At 43.5% G+C, this 20,944-nt stretch overlaps 2 protein-coding genes across 3 annotated transcripts in view; one reads left to right on the top strand and one right to left on the bottom strand.

The window, feature by feature from the left end:
• LOC117147781 (chaoptin) overlaps positions 1-20,944 on the top strand; it is a 197,148-nt gene that overhangs the window by 119,404 nt on the left and 56,800 nt on the right. The window lies entirely within an intron of this gene.
• On the bottom strand, positions 11,690-14,175 carry LOC117147784. The gene has a single exon (XM_033314827.1). The coding sequence runs from the start codon at positions 14,106-14,108 to the stop codon at positions 12,030-12,032; it is 2,079 nt and encodes a 692-aa protein (XP_033170718.1). The 5' UTR covers positions 14,109-14,175; the 3' UTR covers positions 11,690-12,029.

The raw sequence follows: 20,944 nt of genomic DNA, 5'->3' as shown, positions 1-20,944 counted from the left end.
GAAAAAACCTGGGTATGTGTCCGAATGACCGTCAGTTGGGTGCTTTATAAGGAGAAGATTGGGATTTCTGCCAATGGTAATATTTCCATCACTATGGGGTATTTGGTGTTTTCAGACCCATACCCTTTCATATGGACCAAGCTACAGAAGAGAGAGCAGCCATAGATGCTTGAATTTAATCTATATATCTAATCTATAGTCTAATACATATACTTTCATGTATTCACTATAGAGAGGAATGTCGGTTAATATCGTTTTGTATGATCTCTAAATATTAAGATTTATATTTATATAAACGCCTAACATCGCAAGGCGGCCCCTTTTCCCAAGAAACTAGATAAGAAATGCGCAAGTCCCGCTTTCTGCAGGGTATTGGAAAAACTTTGGCGGCGACGGCGTCGCGCCTTTCATAAACTTCGAGTGTTTCTGTTGCTGGCATGCACTTTCCACATTCCGCTTTTCTATTCCATTTCGACCGTTTTTTGGCTTCACTCCCATTTACTTGTATTGCGCTCAGCTTTGTTCGTCCTTTTGCTGCTGCTGGTTCTTGTCGAGCGTTTTCCACTGCAGCGCCAGTGTCCTTATTTATTTTTTTATTGAGTGGCCATCTTCTGTCTGTGTGCTGGAATTTTTAAAAAAATTATTTATTATAAAATCCACCAACGAAATTATGAGGAAATTTTCGTTCTTTTAGCTGCTCTGCTGTTCGGAAATTTATTTCGCATGTTGTCTGTGCATCGTGCAGTTCATGAATGTAGCAAGTTGGAATTGCATTTCAATGCAATAAGCAAGTTTATTCCTTTGCCGAAGGCTAGGGCAAGTGCACCCTTCAAATTCGGCTTCGTTAGCAGCTGGCCAGATGAACAGATCCTTTGCTTTGAGCTCGAATTTCTGGCTTCAGCCCGGGTCTCAGCGACCAAATTGCATTTCCCTGTCATAATCCGATGCAGGCCTGCGAGGTGCCGATTTCCTCTGTTTTACACGCCCGCCTGATCTTTTCAAAGCAGCTAAGGACATTCGAGCCAATGGTTGTGGGCGATGGATTTTGTGAAATCCTAACTGAGCCCTCTATGCCCTGGCAGAACGAAGCTATCAAACTGCCACCTGTTAAATTATCGGCACACATGGAGTTGGACGACACCCCAAAAAGAGTGTTTAGCTCGCAACCGTTTAAACTTTCAAACTTTCCGTATCTTGAACATACATAGCTCTCTTGGTCAAACACATCTTTATCTAACAAAATTCAGCGTGAATTAACTAAAATGGACATAGGAGCAGTAATAAATCCCGTTGTGTCTCATGCTCCTGATCCATTATATCTATTAAAACGTTTAATACAAATTTAGGCAACAAGGAGTGACAAGAGCGATTTCATTTGATAGTGGAGTGGCGCTGAATATTGATTAATTGTAAAAACGCAATCCGCAATTCAAGGACTGAGTGCATCAGCTTAATGAATTTGCACTTCAACGGGCGTCACAAAGAAGTAATTACCTAATGCAAGGGAGGCGGGGTCGGAGGGTGGGCGTGTTACATCCCACACCCTACACTCGCCCCACAACCGCAAAATCAAAGCTTCTTCATCGTTCTTTAAGCCCCCCTGCCCCCCTTTCACCAAACAGGCACACAAACAATATCCTAGACAGCAGGACCACAGGATGAGTGACTGGATGACTGGCTGACTGGCTGACTGGATGACGGGATGGCCGGATGACTGGGCTTCAACCATTCCCATCCTGCTGGCCAGCACTTGTGGCCATTCTCCTGCTAAGCAGGCCGACACCAAAGCCAAATGAGTTCAGCCCCGCAGACTGCGACAAAGGGGGGCATTGGCAGGCGGAAGTGGAGCGGGAATGGAGGAAACAGGGTAATGTGGGAAAGCTGGAAAAGCAACTATTTTCTGGCCATGCCAAATGATTTAATACCTAGGTCGAGCATTTCTACAGAGAAATCGCAATAACTTGCAAAACGGTATTTAAAAACAATATTTATATATACATATATGCATTGGCACTAAGGAATTAACGCTTTTCTAACTTGTAGTTGACATTTCAAGTTTTGGTTTGCTTCTTTATAAAAAGTAGTGATGAATGATGCACTGAAGCTAAACTCTTTTCCTCTTTTCGGTACATGTATAGAAATAGCTAATTTGAAAAAAAGAAAATGTAAATAATAATAATAATAATTTATTTTATTAACATTCATAAAACTAGAAGGGAGTACTTCCTCTTAGTGTCAGGCAAATCAACAAATCAACAGCAGTGTCGAGCTAAAAGAAAAGATAGCAATGAAAATTCGGCTCGAATCAGAGTGCAAGAAAATACATTGGACGCTTTTCTTTGAGGTCGGTTGGACCACTAACCCCCCACCCGCACCCGCCACTCCTTGCCGTTTTTCTCCGATTTTCGTCCCGCTCTTCCCGCTCTTCCCACTTTCCCGGCAGCTGCTAACGAGCGGCGAGTCGAGCAATGATTGCGGTTACTTGCTGGTTTTCATTTCATTTTTCATGCCACTTCTTCTTGCTGGGGTTGGGGGAGTGGGTCAACTGGCCGGGGCATAGTGGTGATGGGGATGGGAGTGGCGTAGGTCCTCCGAAGGTGTTGGCTCCGGCTGAGACGAGCCGAGCTGAGCTGAGCTGTGGTGTCTGCCTGGACGTCCGGACGTCCTAGTGATCCTGTCGCTTGTTAAGCACTTTAAACAATGTGGCAGCCCTGGCGCTCGTCTTGTTAAATTTAATTTTGCCACTTGCCCGACCAATGACAGGGCACAAAACGAATTCCGACAGCAGTCCGAGAAGTGAAATGATGCATTTGGCCTCCACACCCTCTCCTTGGCCACTCACTGGCCACTCCGCCTCTGCGCAGACAATTTGTCAAATGAATTCCGAGTCATTTTGGAAAATTGCATAAGCAGGAAAGGAAAAGCGGCAGGGAGCGCACGGAACTGGGGACACTTGACATGACACTTGGAGTGGCCCGGGGAATCGCCGGAATGCAGCAAGGCAAAATGTTTCAAATGCATTTCGCTTTAGATATTACCTGGCAAGTGAAAAGTACGAGGTGGCATCTCGGCAAACCCGGCGAAGGTGAGAAAATGTGCGCCCGCATTGTTGCACGCTGCAGCGTAAAATTTAATTTTCCAATTAAACGACGAAGTTTTTTGTTGCGTCTGCCGGTTGTTTGTTGTTGCGGAAAGTTTGTATTTTTTGGGCATCAAACTGACACCGGGGAATATTACAAAACCCCCAAAACGCAACGGGCGAGATAAAACATTCAGCTGCAGCGGAAAAAAATATAAGACCCTGACCACTCTGGCAATTTGTTTTGCGCATCGAATGCACAAACATTTTCAGCCCCGCCAGAAATGTTTTAAAAATACATACAAGTGCACGTGGCCCACGAAAAAGAATTTTTGAATATATATTTAATCAAACGGTGCGGGGGAACCAGGCTATATCGTATCCTCTTTTCGTTTTTTCGTTTGTTCGTTTACTAGAAAAGCTTAATATACAGAGCTCACATTATGTACAACCAATATCATTGGTAGTCACAATACTTGAAGTACTTGGTTACAACTTTCTGTTAAAGTTGCATATCCCAAAATAATCACTATCTATTAGGGATAAAAAAGAAAATGAGTATATTGATATTTTAATTTTTCCAACAAGGTTAAGGAGAGTATTTTAGTTTTGCTTATTTGATCTATCAGTACCCAAAAATTCCCCATTTTTCTGAACAAATATTATATTGCGGGTGCGAAATGTGGGAAGCGCATATTGTGATTTCACCAGAAGATCATCTGGTTGACAACGTTGAGACCTTGAGAAATTCCCAAATATATTTGGGATATGTTCGAAATTGATACGGTTGGTGAAAGCCAAGTAAACGAGGCAGCATTGAAGTGGCAACGGACTTAGGCTAATTCCGTGGCCGTCAGTTGGCCGAGTAACCGTGAAAAGTTTTCGACACTTTAGCAGTAACCGTGAAATTTGTATAAATTGCACTTGACATTTTCTCCGCGCATTTTTCAGCTAAACTTTCGCCATAAACTAGCGAGGGAAGAGCGAAGGGTTCGCGACTTGTTCCACATTAGCCGGGAGCAATTGAAATTAGTGCTTTAGTCGGAGGGACTCACTTTGGGGGATAGATGGTGGTAAAGTTTTAAGTTTTTCGCGAACAACTTTGGCTGCAATGTGGCGGCAAATTGGACGCTTGGCAAAGACCGAAAATTAAGCGGCCAGCCGCAAGTCATCCGCTTTCCTCGCTCCGTTTTCCGTTTTCCATTTCCCATTTTCCACACCGCAGGGAGCGATCTCCGGCGAACATGTCCCACTTAATTTAAGAACTTTAATTCATCAGCGTTTAATAATAATAATGCGATGCGAGTCTTGTTAATATCACTCGGTATCTCAGTTTACCCAGGCTGCAACTGGTCGTTAAGTCTAACGGAAATCTGCGAAAGACACCGGATGTCAGGCGTGGTACAATGATCAATTTGGCTCCGGGAAAGCGGAGATCGACAGAGGGCTTAACCAAGTCGATAAATATGACTTGTTAAGCACGTAAATTTATATGCATAAAAGACCTGAGTCCTAAGTTTTCAAATACTTTTTCTAATTTATTTCACATCGTTAATAGAACAAGCTCAAATATATTTGGCTGTTTCGTTTCGAAGTCTGGCTTCCCCAACCGCTATTCCCGCCTTTAAATTCCTCTTAAAATAAGACCTTATAAACAGGCCGACCAAACCCATTTCGCGGAATACTTATTTCGTTCCATTCCGCACCCACTTCCGTTCCACTTCCGGTCCACTGGTTCCGTTTCATTCTTCTGGGGGCAAATAATTAATTATGCAGGGCCCTGAGAACTATGCAACAGATATCGGTGGGTAGCTCGAAAAAAAACAATATGCCTCGGCAACTTTCGCTGGGCGTTTGACGTTTCGTTGGCAAAAAAGTTAAATGAGTTTTTATGCTCCCCCTTGGAAACGCCACCACAATCCCCCCTCCCACCCATTCCAGCCATCGCCCATCTCTAATTGGAAAAAGGCGCAATGACAATACAAAAGTTTGCTGCTCGGCGAAAATTGAAATAAATTTCCGGCAATAACAACAGCACACAATAAATAACAATGAACGAGTTGGCAGCACCTTGAGGGGGCTGCGAAAAGCAGGGGGTGGTGGGCAAGTGGGCAAGTGGGCAAGTGGGAAAGCGGAAAAATGGGAAAGTGGAAAATGAGGGTTGTGGCCATTTAAAACTTGAAGGATCACGATAGGTGTGAGAGGGTGAGGAGCAGCAAGGAAAATGCCTATTTAAAGATGGACTGCCGACTGCCTTCGCCGAAATTCTTATGTTTGCCTCGGCTTTTGGGGCACTCAGACCTCCGCATTCATGTGGGCCGTTAAATCGCTTTAATTGCCAATTTGGCAGGAGAGCAATTAAATGGGGAAAATATTTCTCGTGGCGATTCCGCTAAAATGAATAAATTAATGTGCGCATGAACGATTGCCAGATTGATTGATTGACGCGGCAGCAGCAATCGAGCCAATGTGCTCGGAAAATTGGAAAAGTTTCCTTTGTCTGCGCGGCCGAAAACATTTCATGCTCGACTTTAATTTTTGCGGCCGGCCACGAATGGGTTAAACAAGTTAATTCTGGTTAACGATTGCGTGGCTCTTCGCCTTCCATTATTTGAACTCTTTCGCCCAGCTTGGTCATTGCTTTCGATTGTTTTCAGATAATAAATCATATAAAATGGCGAGATAATAGAAAAAACTAAATGACAAAATTGAAGTTGTTATTTGGTAAAATAAAATGTTCATATACAAAATATGCAGGCAACCACTGGTTAAATATTTATGAATATTTAAACATAATTTAATATTTAAGTAAGTAAGAAATGGAATGGAATTGTATTTAACATAAGATAACCACGAGATACAAATTTTTAGATCGTACATATATATTTCTAATGATTATATATTTCAATGATATTTTTCTAATAATAGTGTCGAAATTGTAATTAAAAGTGAACCCAAAACTATCAAAAAATTTGGAAAAATCGCCAGGCTTACATGCATAATTTTCGGCTTTCTCCTTGTATTTTCGTCGATTTTCCATAGTCTTTTCACAATGAGGACCCCTCGCTAATTGAGTTTGCCACAGAAAAAGAAAAGCCCCGAAAATTCTAATGGGTTTTTCTCCCCTGCTCGTGTGCTTAACGTTTAATTGCGCATATTTTCACGTTTGCTCATTCGTATATTTTGGCATTGCAATAAATATAAAAAATAATTAACTCATTAAATAAGCATTTGGCGCTGCAAGTTGTGGGTGAGTCTGTCATAAATACTGCTTAATGTCTTGACCAGTAATGGCGACTTTGGGTCAGGTAATTTTTGGCCACTAGGCCGCAATTAATGCCAAAAGCCGGCACACGGACAGGACATCGTCATTATCGTGCTGAACAACTGAACAACTTGCGGCAACCAACAATAAAGGCATAATTTACAAAACTCATTTTAGCTGGACAGATTCTTGCCTCTTCCAGCCACTTAATAATTTAGTTAATTAATTTTCACACAGCCCAGGCCAGAAACTTTTGTCCGCCTGCAAAACCATTGCACTCAATTAACATTCGGAATTATTTATCCAAATGATCACAGAGCCAGGTATACTACATGTATGTGCCTTGTATATCAAATTGGGCATGTGCAGAAGCTGGATCGGGAGCAACAAGGACACAACACCGACAACCACAACGACAAATGCCGCCCATTGTTGGCATTTGCAATTATTCATACGCCACGTAGACAAATGTGCTGACAGCCCAAACACACACACGCCGTGTACACAGGACATTCCTGCTTAGATTTGTTGCCTGCTTGTAATTGTCGCAGATAATTAAGTCGCCTTTACTCGTAAGTCAGTCCGCCGAGCTTTCCCCAGGTCAATGGTTCTGGCTATTAAAGCAGTTACGAAATGGCAGTTGACATACATATTTCCGCCGACTTCCGTTCTATCAGGACTGAAACATACATAATTGTCGAATTACTCGTAATTTTCTGGGTGCACAGAAAAAACTGTCATGGACAACGAACTTCAAAATAATAATAATAATAATATTCCTCTGTCTATGTTTTTCAATTGAGCACTCAAATTCGCTCTCCTCTTGCGAAAATTAGGAGTTACATACATCCGCAGGATTTTTCTATCATTTCTGCTCGTCGCCTGTCGGATCTTTGTCCGTTGCAGTTATTATTATTTACGACCCCCGACGCCACGCCCACTTCAGGCTCGCTCTAAGCATTCGGGGCTTATAATAGCCAGGGAAGATGCGAAGAGGGAGCTGCAAAACGGCATAAGATTATAAACAAAGTGCTCAGTTTTTGAGTCTTTGTAAAATATTAAAACACATAATTTACAAGGCGGAGTGGCAGGAAAAGGGAAGCGCAAAAAGAGGAGCCACTGGACCTGGGGACGAGGAACAATAGCCAGATTAAAACGCATCCCAAAGACAAAGCCCGTGCAATTTGTTGCCAACGCGAAGTTGGCCCCGAGCTGCAAGTACACAAAAAAGGGATTCGATAAAAGCTGAGTCAAGGAGTTTAGGATATATGAAAAGGAAAGGGCAAAAGGAGAGAATTACGAGTCCTTTGCAGTCGTAATTAACACTTTTCAGCTTGCTTACGCAGAAGAAATCTTCTTTGCGGATCGATCCTTCTTCGCTGTCTTTAATTTTCGGAAAGTAAGCAAAAACATATTATAAATTTATACGATTTCATCATTTTATGACATACAAATTTATGTATTAACTTTTATAAGTCGCAGACAGGAACCTTACAGGTGTTCATACAGAAAGAATATCAATTCCATTAGGTGAAGTGACGGTAAAATTTATGGAGTGCTATTAATGAATTCCGAAACTAATCACCGTAGTTGCGTAAAACTAACATAGTTTTATCAATTATTTTGTTTTTTGGTTCCCATGTCGAATGTTTATCGCCATGCTCACAGTGTATTGAAAGCAAATATATAGAACCCGACGACTTTCTCAAATTGTTTAAATAAAGACACAAATTAGAAACAAGAGAGAATGCTAAAGTCGAGTTCGATGACTATCAAACGCGAAATTTAATCATTTTTCTGGGATACCGATAGATATTGGGGAATTAAATGAGAAACAATTAAAAAAATTTTGCAAGGTGTGGGCGTGACCGTGGGCGTGGAAGAAAGTTTTTTTTGGCAAGAAATTATAAGAAGAATAAAAATGTAAAAAAATTACAACCCACTTTTCAAAATTCAAATTCACTTTTCAAATTGCACTGCGTCAATGTGTATAGAATCGGTATGCTGAATCTCAACCTTCTAGCTTTAAGATTTCCTGAGATCTCGACGTTCTTACGGACAGATCTTAACATGGCCAGTTCGACTCGGCTATTGATCCTGATCAAAAATATATATACTTTATATAGTCGGAACTGCTTCCTTCAGCCTGTTACATCCTTTTCAACGAACCTAGTATGCACTTTTACTCTACGAGTAACGGGTATAAAGAGTTGTATACAAAAGCCAGTCTAGTAAGCTGTAAATTCACGATCCCTATGCCTTAATAGATGACCGAAAATGTAATCCCAACCAAGGCCTTGGTTACCCTTGCAAGGGTAAAATTGAGAGAGGCAGTTGACCATAAAGTGAGCTCTTGCTTCTTACATTAACATGGTCAGCAGGAAGCTCCACAGCACCTGATTGTCGAACCAAAGACGAAGTAATATTGATGTTTTGTTGCTGTTACTATGGCAAGGTATCTGTATTTAGCCGCACAAAGAATGCCGGACAATGGACGGAGGACGAAGAATCCAGAAATCAATTGACCGTGGCCGTGGCAATGGCTTCTGTGGCTGCCACAGCAGCTGCTGCAGTTTCAAGAGTCCATAAATAATAGGCACTAAGCGTGTGCTCAGTAATCCGGCAGCAGTGTCCGAAGTATACGAAAAAAGTGAAAATAAAACCAGAACACAGCAGTACAACAATCCAGTCCACTCCACTGGCAGCCACTCCACTTGATTGTACTCCAGTCCCTTCCACTTTCCCACTGGCCCCCTGGCACTGGATTTCTTGTGGCTTGGAGTGGCCAAAGGTGCAACTACTTAAGGCACTAAGACTGCCCCAAGGCAAGCAAAATAAAAGCACTCAGAAAAATCCCCAGCTCCTTGAGACATACCATGCACATGCTCTAAATCAGAACAGTGACTTAGAATACTCGTAGTTATACACATAAGCTTGGAGCCAGCTCAGAGTCGGGTAACAATCACTTTCCTCAAGTTTTTACAGTGTCAGATATCCCGCTCTTCTGATTCCGGTGGGGCAGTGCAGTGCACAACATGATCAAAGTCACGACCAGCTCCTGCCCCATCAGATATTAAATGTTTTGCCTTGCCTAACTCCGTGAGACCGTCAGCTGCGCCCGCAAATTCCCTCCGCTCCACAGCATATTTTCCTTATTTTTCCTGGCCTGTTCAACTTTTTCCTGTCTTTTGGCTTCTACACCTTTTGTTTGGGGCGATAAAAGCACCAGCTCGTCGGGAGTGATAATTGAAACTATAAATAATTATGCTAAATATTTCGTTTGACACATAAGCACAAAGTGCTGATCAAAGCAGGCTTAGAAAGAAAGTGAGCAAAATGATAGAATAATCAAATCACAGTTGATGAAGCCCAAGATCAAAAGTACTGTTGAGCACTAATCACTGAATGCTGCATAGCATATCTTCCACAAATGGAAATAAATAAATAAAAATATATTATATAAATAAATATGTATTTCATGTAGTGCATGTTTCGACCTTATAACCCTTTAACACATCTATTAAGACGGTCTATATGAGTGCGTGAGTGCTCACATCCATAATAAAATTACACGGAGAATATTCATTTCAACATGCACCTTATGCCCGAGTACACTCACTGAGAAAAACCTTTGGGTAGTTAAGAGTGGCAAACCACTGATATTGTGATAATATGGAGCCCTCTATTTGGTTTGAAATTTACAGCTCATAGTGATATCTACTTTTCAATATATCTTTACAACACATCAGGATTATTTGATATTTTTGTTAAATAGTCACGCCCAGCTTCTGTGGCTTCGATCTCCGACACACGAGTACGAAAAGAATCCAGTGGAATTTTTTGAAGTGCATATTGGTGTGTTTTGCCTTGTCCGCCTTTCGATGGCCGGACAAATGCGACCTCGTTAGAGGCTGGCTGGGGAAAACGAGTTAATCGAGGGCTGCAGAAACGTATGGGTGGGTGTAGGTATGGACAATGGACTGCGGAAAGCGGACCGGAAAAGGGCGCTAATTGCGTGGACATGCCAAATGTCGCACCTGTGCTGGCCAAACAGGACAATCGCCAAACTGGCGGACAGGAAGCGAGAGCCGAGAAGCGACGGAAAAGGATCAAGGATAGGTGAAATGGCACACAACAGGCGCAAAAATGACAAATAAACATTAGAGAAAAACAACAACGGCAGGAGCAAGGAGCACATCAAAGGGCAATATCACGTGGCTCGTATCCTTTTTTCGCACTTGTCCCGAGTCCGTTGTATCCTCTCCAAAGGATGCATAACATAGAAGAGAGAGGGAAACCAAACGAGCTGGCCGCAATGAAAGCGCAACACGTAATTGTTGTTCCCATCTATTGGACGTTCGACTGAGATGGGCGCATCTGAGAAGGACACACGGCCAGGATAATAACACTTGAAAGGCCCACAAAATGAAACGAACGATAGAACAATCATGAGAATAGAATGAAATACTCGAGTTCGAAGGAAACACGCATAAGATGATGCCATGGAAAATCCCATCTTATAACTATATAATTAAGTTAACTAAGTAAAAAAATGCACATAAACTGTGGTCCTAAAATGATACCGTTAATAATAAATACCTACAAACCAAGGAAAATTAAAAAGGGGGAAGAACAAATTTTTCCATAAAAATAAACTTTTTAGGGCGAGAATGATTTTTATGCTGGATTTCAAAACGTTATAGAATCGACAAGATAAAGTCGAATTTAACGAATTAATAAGGTTCCTGAAACGTTTGCTTCCCGAATTTTCCTAAGACAAAAATCGGATGGTTTTACGTAAAATCGAATTTTTTACATGCTACAAAAAATGTGTTCTTTAAATCCATGATGTGGATTAAATACTTGTTAAGTGAGTATCTGCAAAAGGAGGAAAAAAGCAGAAGCAGCTCGATATCTATTGACTTGGTTGGCTTCACTTGGCAGTGGTAAGTGAATTAAGCGAGGCAGTCTTCATTCGGCAGCTTCACTTGGCCAAGTTAAGGCTATAAAAATGCCGGACCTGGACAAAGTGGAATTCAGCTTGCAAAAGGACAAGGTCCCCATTGTAGTGAGTGGTGTGGTGGTAACTTGGCGATAGTGTTGAGACATCGGTGTCGCCATCTTTTGATTAAATAAAACAACTGTTTCTGACGGAAAGATCAATGCATAAACACTAAACAATTAAAAAGCAAATAAATAATAAGTGACGTTTTCCGAGACTGTTCTCCACCGCTACATAGCGGTTACATAACATTAAAAGGCTAGTTGTTTGAAACGAATCTTTTTGAGATTTGACGGGTAAAAGCATTTTATTTTATAAGGTAGTTCACCTGTTGGGATTAGGCAATTAACTGGTTCCACTGGACTGGACTGCATCGCAGCACCAGCTTTGTGTGCTGTTGAGGCTTCTATGTATTTTTTTCCATCCATGGTTGTTACCATTTTGTTCTTTGCTTTATATATAGTTCATAGTATAAACAACTTTTTTGATATTTCACGACCGCCAGAGCTTGCGGCTTGAAGTGGTTGGCAAACAAGGACACTGCCGCCGGATCGGCAAGTAATCAAAGCTGGACACGAAGCTCGAGGCTTCATCTTGGATGTTTGCGGACCTCTTGATGGTGTCTGGTGGCTGGTGCCTGGTGGTGTTAGGTTCAAGGCTATGACTTGGGGCTGAGCACATTGCTAAGCCTGGAACTCGTCTTGCTTTTCCCCGGGGCTCGCTCCCTCTGACCTGCCGTAGGTCAACAGGCTCAGAGGCCGATCCACCAAGAAAGTGCCTTCTAGCCTGGGCAGGGGTATCAGAACATGTCCGGGTCTTCTGAGCGGACTGCTCTCCCTGCTGTTCAGGATCTCCCTTCTTAGGACGAGGTCCTCCTGTAGTTCCTCCTCCTGCCAGTGGACATTCATCTTTTCGCGTTCCCTGTTTGAACTCGCTGCTGTAGGGACAGCGGGTCCAGGTTCCCCGCTCTTGGCTGCACCAAAGATCAGACCTTGGATACTCATGTCACTGGATGGTCCATCTGGCCAGACGCGATGGTTCGGCAGACTACGGCAGCTGCTGAAGACACTGCCCCCAGTCTTGGTCTGGTCGGAGTTTGGAGCCTCGCGCGTAAACAGCTCCATTATACTCGGTGGTGGGACGACCTTGGGTGCAGACTTTAGTCGATGCAGCGTGATGCAGAACTCCTGGAAGCCATGCACGGTGTGAAAGTTGTTCGGCTGATCCTTGCTGCAGGACAGGTTAATGTCATAGCTCCCAATTCCTGTGTGCGAGGCGGTCTGACGACCGAGCCCTGGCGACCAGACGCGCTGGTAGTGTGCCGCGTCCGAATCCAGTTGCGACTTGTCCAGGCGATCTATGGCGCTCTGTAGGGCTGGATCTAGCGCCACCTCGCGTGCTGTGCGGACGTCATGACGCCAAAACTTCTGGTGCCGCTGAACCGCTGGAGCCACCTCCTTAATCCTCAAAACCACCACTCCCATCAGCCAAACGCAAATTATGTTAAGGAGGGTGAGGGCCATGCTGACAACTGCACAAACTAGTAGCTCAATGGAAAGCTGGGAGGAGTACGACCTGTGCTTCACCAGGCTGGCCAGGGGCTCATGGTCGTCCGGCAGTACGTGAACTCCGACGGCCAGGGCCCACAGAAGTCCGGCATTAACAGCAGGTGGCAGCAGGGAGGCTGAGATGGCCACGCCCACCAGGGACCCCGTATTGCCACCCAAAACCGCTATGGCGCCCGCCGCTCCCGAAGCCAGGGCGGTGCATACTCCGATGGCAAGGGAGTGCGTGTCGCACCGTGAGACGATTTCCTCCGTGAGACCCTTGGAAATCGCGAAAAAGTGACCGAAACCACAGACCATGGCGCCAAAGAAGAATCCAATAGCCACAGACGCAGCTATACCCAGGAGTTCGTTCTTCAGACCCAACCACCGCAGGTCCCGATCGCCGATCACTGAACCGAATATGGCCGCTATGATGGGGCCCATCAAGGGGGAAATCAGCATGGAGCTGGAGAGAAACAGAAAGCTATTCTCGACCAGACCCACGCACGATAGCAGAGCGGCAGCCATGAGCAGCACCACGAAGTCAAAGGTTAAAGTGGCATCCCGCCGAACCTGGCGCACCACCTGGTTGACATTTAGCCTACATCTTACCGAGTCCATGAAGCTCTGCCAGCCCTGGCCGTGACCCTGGCCCTGTTCCTGATGCTGATCAACGAAATTGTCATGGTCTTGTCTGGGGACCTGCAGGACGGGCTTAGCCCGGGTTTCCAGGCAGGTGAGGGCAGACACATGGGTGCCGGGTCGATCACCGACGCCCCAATCTTGCAGCGTGCACAGCAGTCTCTCGTACCGCTCGTCCTGCAGGAGGTCGAAGCGTGCCTGCACCTGCCTCCCGCTGATGTCGTGCGTCCAAAAGACGTTCTCCAATCGCAGCTCTTTGGCAATGGCCCGCAGCAGCTTCTCCAAAGAGGCATCCCCCTTAAGATTGGGCAGCTGCAGGGCCCTGCTCTGGGACATAGGAGCTGCCGTAGAGCTGTACGCCTTTGGAACGCCCTCGCTAAGCACACTGCTCCCGGCTATTTGACTCAAGCGCCAACACCGTTCGCACACCTCACTGGGTGCCTCAGAGCACCTGCTCCTTACCCGACCACCGCAGCTGGAGCAATATGATGTGTCAACCAGCGGCTTGGGGTACAGTTTCAGTTCCTCGGCTTCCGTGGGCACCGTGACCATCACGCAGACGGCGGCGCACATTTGAAGGGCTGTTCCTTGCAGCTGTTCTTTTTAGACTTACTTCAAATCTAAAGACCTCAGCTTTACAGTCGGAATGTAGTATGGGAGTGTGAAACGGAACGAAACGGCATTATTAAGTTTCGATGGTTCACTGAGGAGCTACTGGGATCAATACGTATTCACCAAAGTATGTTCACGATACTGAAATGTGGCATACCGTACAGCATAATATTATTATTATTATTATTATTACTTATTAGCCTTTTACAGAATCTAAATATAAAAGATGATTGCCCTGAAGGTAGGTTTCTACTAAAGCGTTTAGAGGCTCCTCTGAACCTCTGGCTTGTGCCCCGGAAAACCCCGTCGCCCACTTTGCGAGTAAACCAAAACTCACATCAAAACAATGGACATATCCGTTGCAATGTCCTGATGAGGATGCTCTGGCGGTGATGGAGTTGATGAGGATGATGATGATGGACACTGCGACAGATGCGCGTTTTGTCCTGTTTGCACGCGACTGCGGACGCAGCTAACCCCTGGACCCTCCTCTGGTTTGCATGGAGTTCCGGGACCCCACTCAACCTAAAACTCATAAGATCCCACCCCTATGCCAACATTTTGCTGGCGCTTTTGGCCGGGTTTGTTTGCATCCGCTGCAATGGCTGCTTTGTGAAAGACCCCACTCCTCTGAACACTCCCCCTGTTTGCCGCATAATCGAAACAACTAACTACAGCAACTCCGGGATAGAAAAAATTCGAAAAAACCGAACGGGACACGGCCTGGAGGTGCAGAGCAGCCAAAATGTCAACAATCTGCAACAGCCATGAAATATTATGAGGCTTTGTGGGTAGGAGTGTAGAAACTGCTGGCGATTCGGTAGTAATAATGCACCACGCGAAAGTCGCACGAAAAACGCGTGAAAAACGAACCAAAAAAGGATGCAAAACCTCCAAACAAACACGCACAGACCAACAGACCAACAGACCAACACAGAGAAGCACTGACCCACACATAAGTGGTCAGGCGTGCTTCCTTTTCTCCGGGTACTTACTCTATACAATCCAAGCCCGCTTATATTTTTAAAGTGTGTTGGCCGCCGCTTGCTAAGCCAGTAAAATCGTTGTAATTTGAGCGTATTAGGTCTATTCAAATTACTTTACTGAGAATGCCATATCACTGAGTTTTATAGTACTTATGCACATATAGGAACTATGTATATGACGCAAGTGGACTTTCCTAAGAAAAACATTGAGTCAATGAGCTGGTAGGTACAATTGGTAGGGCATTTAATGGTTCGTACACCCCAATTTACCAAATTCTACATTTTTTGGGGGCTGCGGGCAGCGAATTCCTCGGTGTGCATTATCTAGCATAGTTTTTTCGCTGTTCTGTGAAATCAACGCGTTTTCCATCTACCATTTTGCAGTTGCTTTTCATATGAACGTACACTGCAACTATGTACAAAACAATTTATTTGTATTATAATTTATAACAAAACTCCCCTGCGAGTACAAGATGTGACTTTGAAGAACACAATGCCTTAAAATTATAATTGAAGAGGCATAAATGCTTAAGCTTAGTATTTCCGTTCTCACGCTTGATTTGATTTAACCAATATTTCAATGAACTCTTCTCCTTCTCAAAACTAAACCTACAGGAAACTCCTCTATTATGATTATGATTTGAAAAGAGGGGGGATTAAATTGTTTTTAGAAATAATTTGCTTTATATCATAGGGAATAAGTTCTAAAATTAAAATGCCTTGCATAATATCCTACCTACAGGACCGACAGCAGAGTTTGATTAATTTCTCTCTGTGTATAGGTGCATGTGTGTCCGCCGAGATCAAGCGTCAAAATTACATTGTTGGCACACGCTGCCTTTTTCTGGCCCCAATTTTTTTGTGCCTCTTGCAGTCCGTCCCTGCCACTTCCGCCCGTCTCATTCTCTGTCTCCCTTATCCCCCTCATTCCGCTACCTCAGGCCGTCCCTCTCATGTTCGGCTTGTTGTTTTTGCGGCTCCTGTTGCTCGGAATCCTTGCCATTGTCTGGACATTTGTGTTTTTGTTCGTTGCTTTTTTGACCATTTTTTGCATTCCCTGCCCGTCGACTGTCCGCAGGATGTATGGAGGGGTGTGGCGTAGGGGGCATAACAATGCAGGGATGAGAGCGAATGGCATATTCTTGGTGGGTGGCGTGGATGACGCGGGACGCGGGACGCAGGACACAGGAGCAGCGTTGATTGTTGCAATTTCTCGTTAAATTGAATTCGCTCGTTCAATGCGAGAGCCCTGGGATTCAAAGTGCGAGCAAGGATTGTGGACAGAAAATTGAGGAAAGCGCGAGGAAAACGGGGGAAGCGCTGGGAAAATTTGGTGGCAAACAAGGTCCTGCAAGCTGCACGGCTTATTTATGACATGTGGCCAGAGAAAAGGGGCCGTGTGCCCTTCCGGCCGGACAACGAAAAACGAATGAGTGCGACGACGCATTATGTGATTGCTGGGCTTTGGTTTTCCACCAAAATTACATAAAACACAGGCGGCTCAACATGCTTGTTACCACCACGTATTCCACCCATTTTCAGCCGCTTTTCAACTTTTTGCTGTACTTTTCCTTGAACAGCTTTTATGCTGAAAAAACGCCAGCCACGAAAGTAATGACTGCAAATGCTCCAAGTGATCTGGGGTTAAGAGGCCTCTTAAAGTGTATAGATACAGAGAGGGAGGGATGACGCTATGGGTTAATTGATGTCAAATAATTGTAATAACCCCTTTAGAATTTCGCAAGTCTGCAAATGGCAGAGACAAGTGCAGATGCCAAAAATCAGTTGTCTTGCCAGCATTCGCATATGAAATTCAAAACTGTGCTTCGCACCTACCATAAATGAAACTTGAATTTATTGCCACTAATTGAGATGCAGTGCTAGGGCGGTCGTCTTTGAATGCCGGTAGTTTGGATGATTAGTGAGCATTTAGGAAATGAGCTGACTTAAGACTTAGACAGGAGGAGATATACTCACTGCCTTCGGCAAATATCTATCTATCTGGTACCAGAGCCCAATCTTAGCCATTCCAATTACTTAGCTAAAATGCCGAGCAAGTGGCTCAAACTCAGGTCCATGGAAGCGGAGGCAAAGTGGCAAATAAATAAGGTGCAAACACGTGTTGAAAGCAGGGGTAGGTAACTAAATGCCCGACGTTATCCTTATCATTGTTATACTTAAGTTAACAGCAGCTTAAGTAAGCAAACGCACACGAGCTTACGCCAGTAATCAAGCACACACGCACTCTTGGCTTTTGTGCTTGCCGCACAGTGGGCAAATAAGGGTGGATGCATGCTGAAAACGCAATTTTGTTATGGGTTGCATTGTCAAAAACATATGGGATATATGTACATAGTTAAGAGCTTATGCTCATCCCATTATGTCCAGTTTATGTTAATGCAATCCATCCATTGCAATGCATTGGTTGACCCATAAACATATGCCATTTCCGAGATCATCATTCGAAATATATTTGTTTCTTCTTTAGTTCTGGAACCATTCCCATGAACCATTCTAATCATTTAAATCGTATTGCGATGGCCAAGAATAAAGCATTTTGTTCTAAAACGGGTATGAAATGTTGGTATGTATCATTTATACTGGTTAGACCCAGCTTAGCTTTGATTCAGATGTCTAACTAACATAAGTTGTATAATTCAGTGGCCAGCAGTGTCATGCAATGGTATTGCTGCCAGTCTCACATTTTGATTAGGAAAAAACCTAGTTCAGACCCATTGTCCCCGAGGTGTGCATCCTTGAAGCGGTTGCCACTGGCAGAATTTCTGCCTTGGGGAAATGGAAAAGCGGTGGAAAGCGTTGGAGGTAATGCCGGCATTTGCCTTATTGTGCGGCAGGCGCAAATACCCATAATCAGAAAGCTTTTGCACTTTATTTGTGTTAGTTTCAATTATATAAACAACCGCGCAGGCGAACCGTTGGCAGTGGAAATGGCAGGCGAAGAACCAATTACCGCTTGATTTCGCACACGCACACAAATGCAAAGCAAACACAGATACGCACCCCACCCCACGCTAACCACACCCACACCCTGGCAATGACACACTCATGCATTAGCCATAGAGCCATGACAAACTTATTGAGATTCATTGAGCAGATTGTGAAGCTTCAGTTCACTGCCCATGGGTATGGACTTTGGTGGCTTCAGGGGGGGCCAAAGGGTGGGCGGTTTCCTAAAAGGCGTGGCTGGTTTGTTCAACAGACAATGGCTAATGCCTCCACTGCTAAATACAAACACAAATATGTACACTGAAAAAATATGTACATATGTATGATGAATGCGCTGTTGCTGTACCAGTTGGGGAAGATACACTAGGAACAAATTTTCGGATAATATCAAAGATTTTAATCCTGATAAATAGTTACGTCTATATCTTAAACAGTAAAGAACTTAAAAAAAATTAGCGCCAAAGAAAAACTCAGTTTAGGGAACGCACAAAAAACAACATTATTTTATAATATCAAATAAGTAAACTTCTTAAGCTTTTAAACATTCCCAAATAACTTTCAAATATAATCTAGTTAAGGCTCTTTGTACTATACCTTAACTTAACAATTAGATTTAGGAAAAACAAAATGGCAAGACGGGGTTATAACATATTTCCAGCACTGTACTTGTGTTTAGGTGCACGTAAATGCACGGGTGTGTGAGTGGTTGTTTTACTTTGCATAAAGGCCCAGGCATTGAAAACTAAAATGCTGCACAACACTTTGAAACATTGTATTGCAAAGCATTAGGCCCGTTTCATTTATATTTTATGCACACACAGATACGAACACTTGCAAGCATGCAGACTCAACTTGCAAGCGCTTAAGTGCCTGTGTGATTGTGTGATTGTGTGTGTGCCTTCCTGCTTAATATTTAAATAAACAAAAGTTTTCTTTTACCACGCACACTGCTCCATAAATTCGTCCAAGATATAGCACAGCCTTAAACATAATATATATTCTTTTATAATACAATTGAAGTTGTCATTTAGTATCCAAGTGTTAAATAGTTGGGGATGTCTTTATTTTAAACAACTTCTGTAAGCGGGATACTATGATTATCGACAACACAAAATATCGTAAGCATTGAGTAAAAAAAAAACATTTTCTTTTTTCCCCATATCATTACATATTGGCTCAGTGTGCATACGCAGGCTCCCCCATTCCCTTTTCCCAAGAGTATGAAAAGCATTTTACAGTTATTTAGATTTTAATAGTCCGGGCAACTGCGATGCTTTTTCATTTATCCAATTATTACAAAAGACGGGGGTTTTTATTTAAAATTCAAATGGTCTGTTTTCTCTTGTCTCCGAATGTCGTTGAACAATTGTCTATACAAAATCATTACGCAATAGCTAAGACAGAACTGTCGTTGGAATAGATATTTCCACACCTATCAATTCCTTAAAAGCATTAAGTGCAACTACACTAATAAAATTGAAATACAAGAATAAGCATTAGACAAAAAAAAAGGGTGGATTACGATCGCAAAAAGTTTATACAGGTTTTAAAATATGGTCATTTAATTGGTTTGGTAAGAAAACCCTTATAATTGCACTTGCCTACAGTTTTCAAAAATGTGCTAACTAATGGTCTGCTTGTCTGTCCTTAAAGTTCAAAGTTAAAAAATGTGGCAATAAACAATGTCCTTCGCAGTTTAAAGTCCTGTATCTCTAAATTTTTGCTTCAAGGATTTTTGGTGCATATTTTCGTAGAAATCAAAGTAATTTCTTTTATGAAACACAGTGCTAGCAACTAGTCGTCGCAATTATTTGTCTCGCTAGACTAACACTCGCAGCCTTAAAGTATGCAGTGGAGAAACGATATGCAAGGCATTCTGCCGGTCGCCAGATGGCGCGTGTGTGCTTAGTGCGGGTGCTAGTTTTTTTTTATTATTATTTATTTATTTAGAAGCGATGAATCCATACAATGCACTAATAGTAACATACCAGCGCAATTAACAGATAAATGAAAAAACCAAACCTCGCACTAAGCATGTGAGGACTTACATCGGGTGCTGGTACATTTGGGATTTAAATTTAAAGTTGGAGGGGGCGACTGAATCCAGGTGGTGAGGTGCCAGATGCAAGATTCGTATTTCCCAGGCGCCACTGCCACTGCCTCCCCCGTGTTCCGCCCCCCTCCACCAGCATCTGTCAACACAGCTCAGCTACTGCAATCAGCAACTAATGCAGCTCGTTAGGCAAACACACAGATGCAGGCGCACATTATTTTATTCGCCATGTTAACATGCCTTTTGCATATGATCACTGAGGACATTTTCGACAAGGAGCCACCAAAGAAATGGGAAATAAGACGGGGGAAGTCGAGGAGTTTCGCTGCTGCGGGCAAATTCTATATTTTCCTAATGCATTTCTTTTGGAGACGGACAGCAGCCTCCCTCGCCTACAACGAATATTTTGACAGATATATTGGCATATTATGTTAGTCATTTCTCCGCCAGTGTGTGCGCACGGGCACAGACAGGCCCGTGTGTGGGTTTCCTGTAGCTGATTTTGTTTCCGTCCTCCAAGCCTTCGACCGCTTTTTGGCACCTGTCGTTTCGCGCATCATTTGCCTTTGGCTTCACAGAGAAGAACGACTAAAAAGGTGGATAAATTGGGTTGCTAGTACATTTATTTCGCAGATCTTCACTGGCTGGTATACGCGTTTTAATAAGCCAAAGAAGAAAACCGTGCTCGAAAAGACATTGGAAAACCTCAAAATTTTGCTATGGTAGCCTAATAGTATACCATCTAGAGCTTGATTTCTGATTTCTGATCAGAATTGCAACTCACTCCAGTG

The sequence above is a fragment of the Drosophila mauritiana genome, chromosome X (genome assembly GCF_004382145.1).
Source record: "Drosophila mauritiana strain mau12 chromosome X, ASM438214v1, whole genome shotgun sequence".
Classification (NCBI taxonomy): Eukaryota; Metazoa; Arthropoda; class Insecta; order Diptera; family Drosophilidae; genus Drosophila; species Drosophila mauritiana.
The sequence above is the reverse complement of the archived record's forward strand: the minus strand, read 5'-3'. Positions and strand labels throughout refer to the sequence as shown.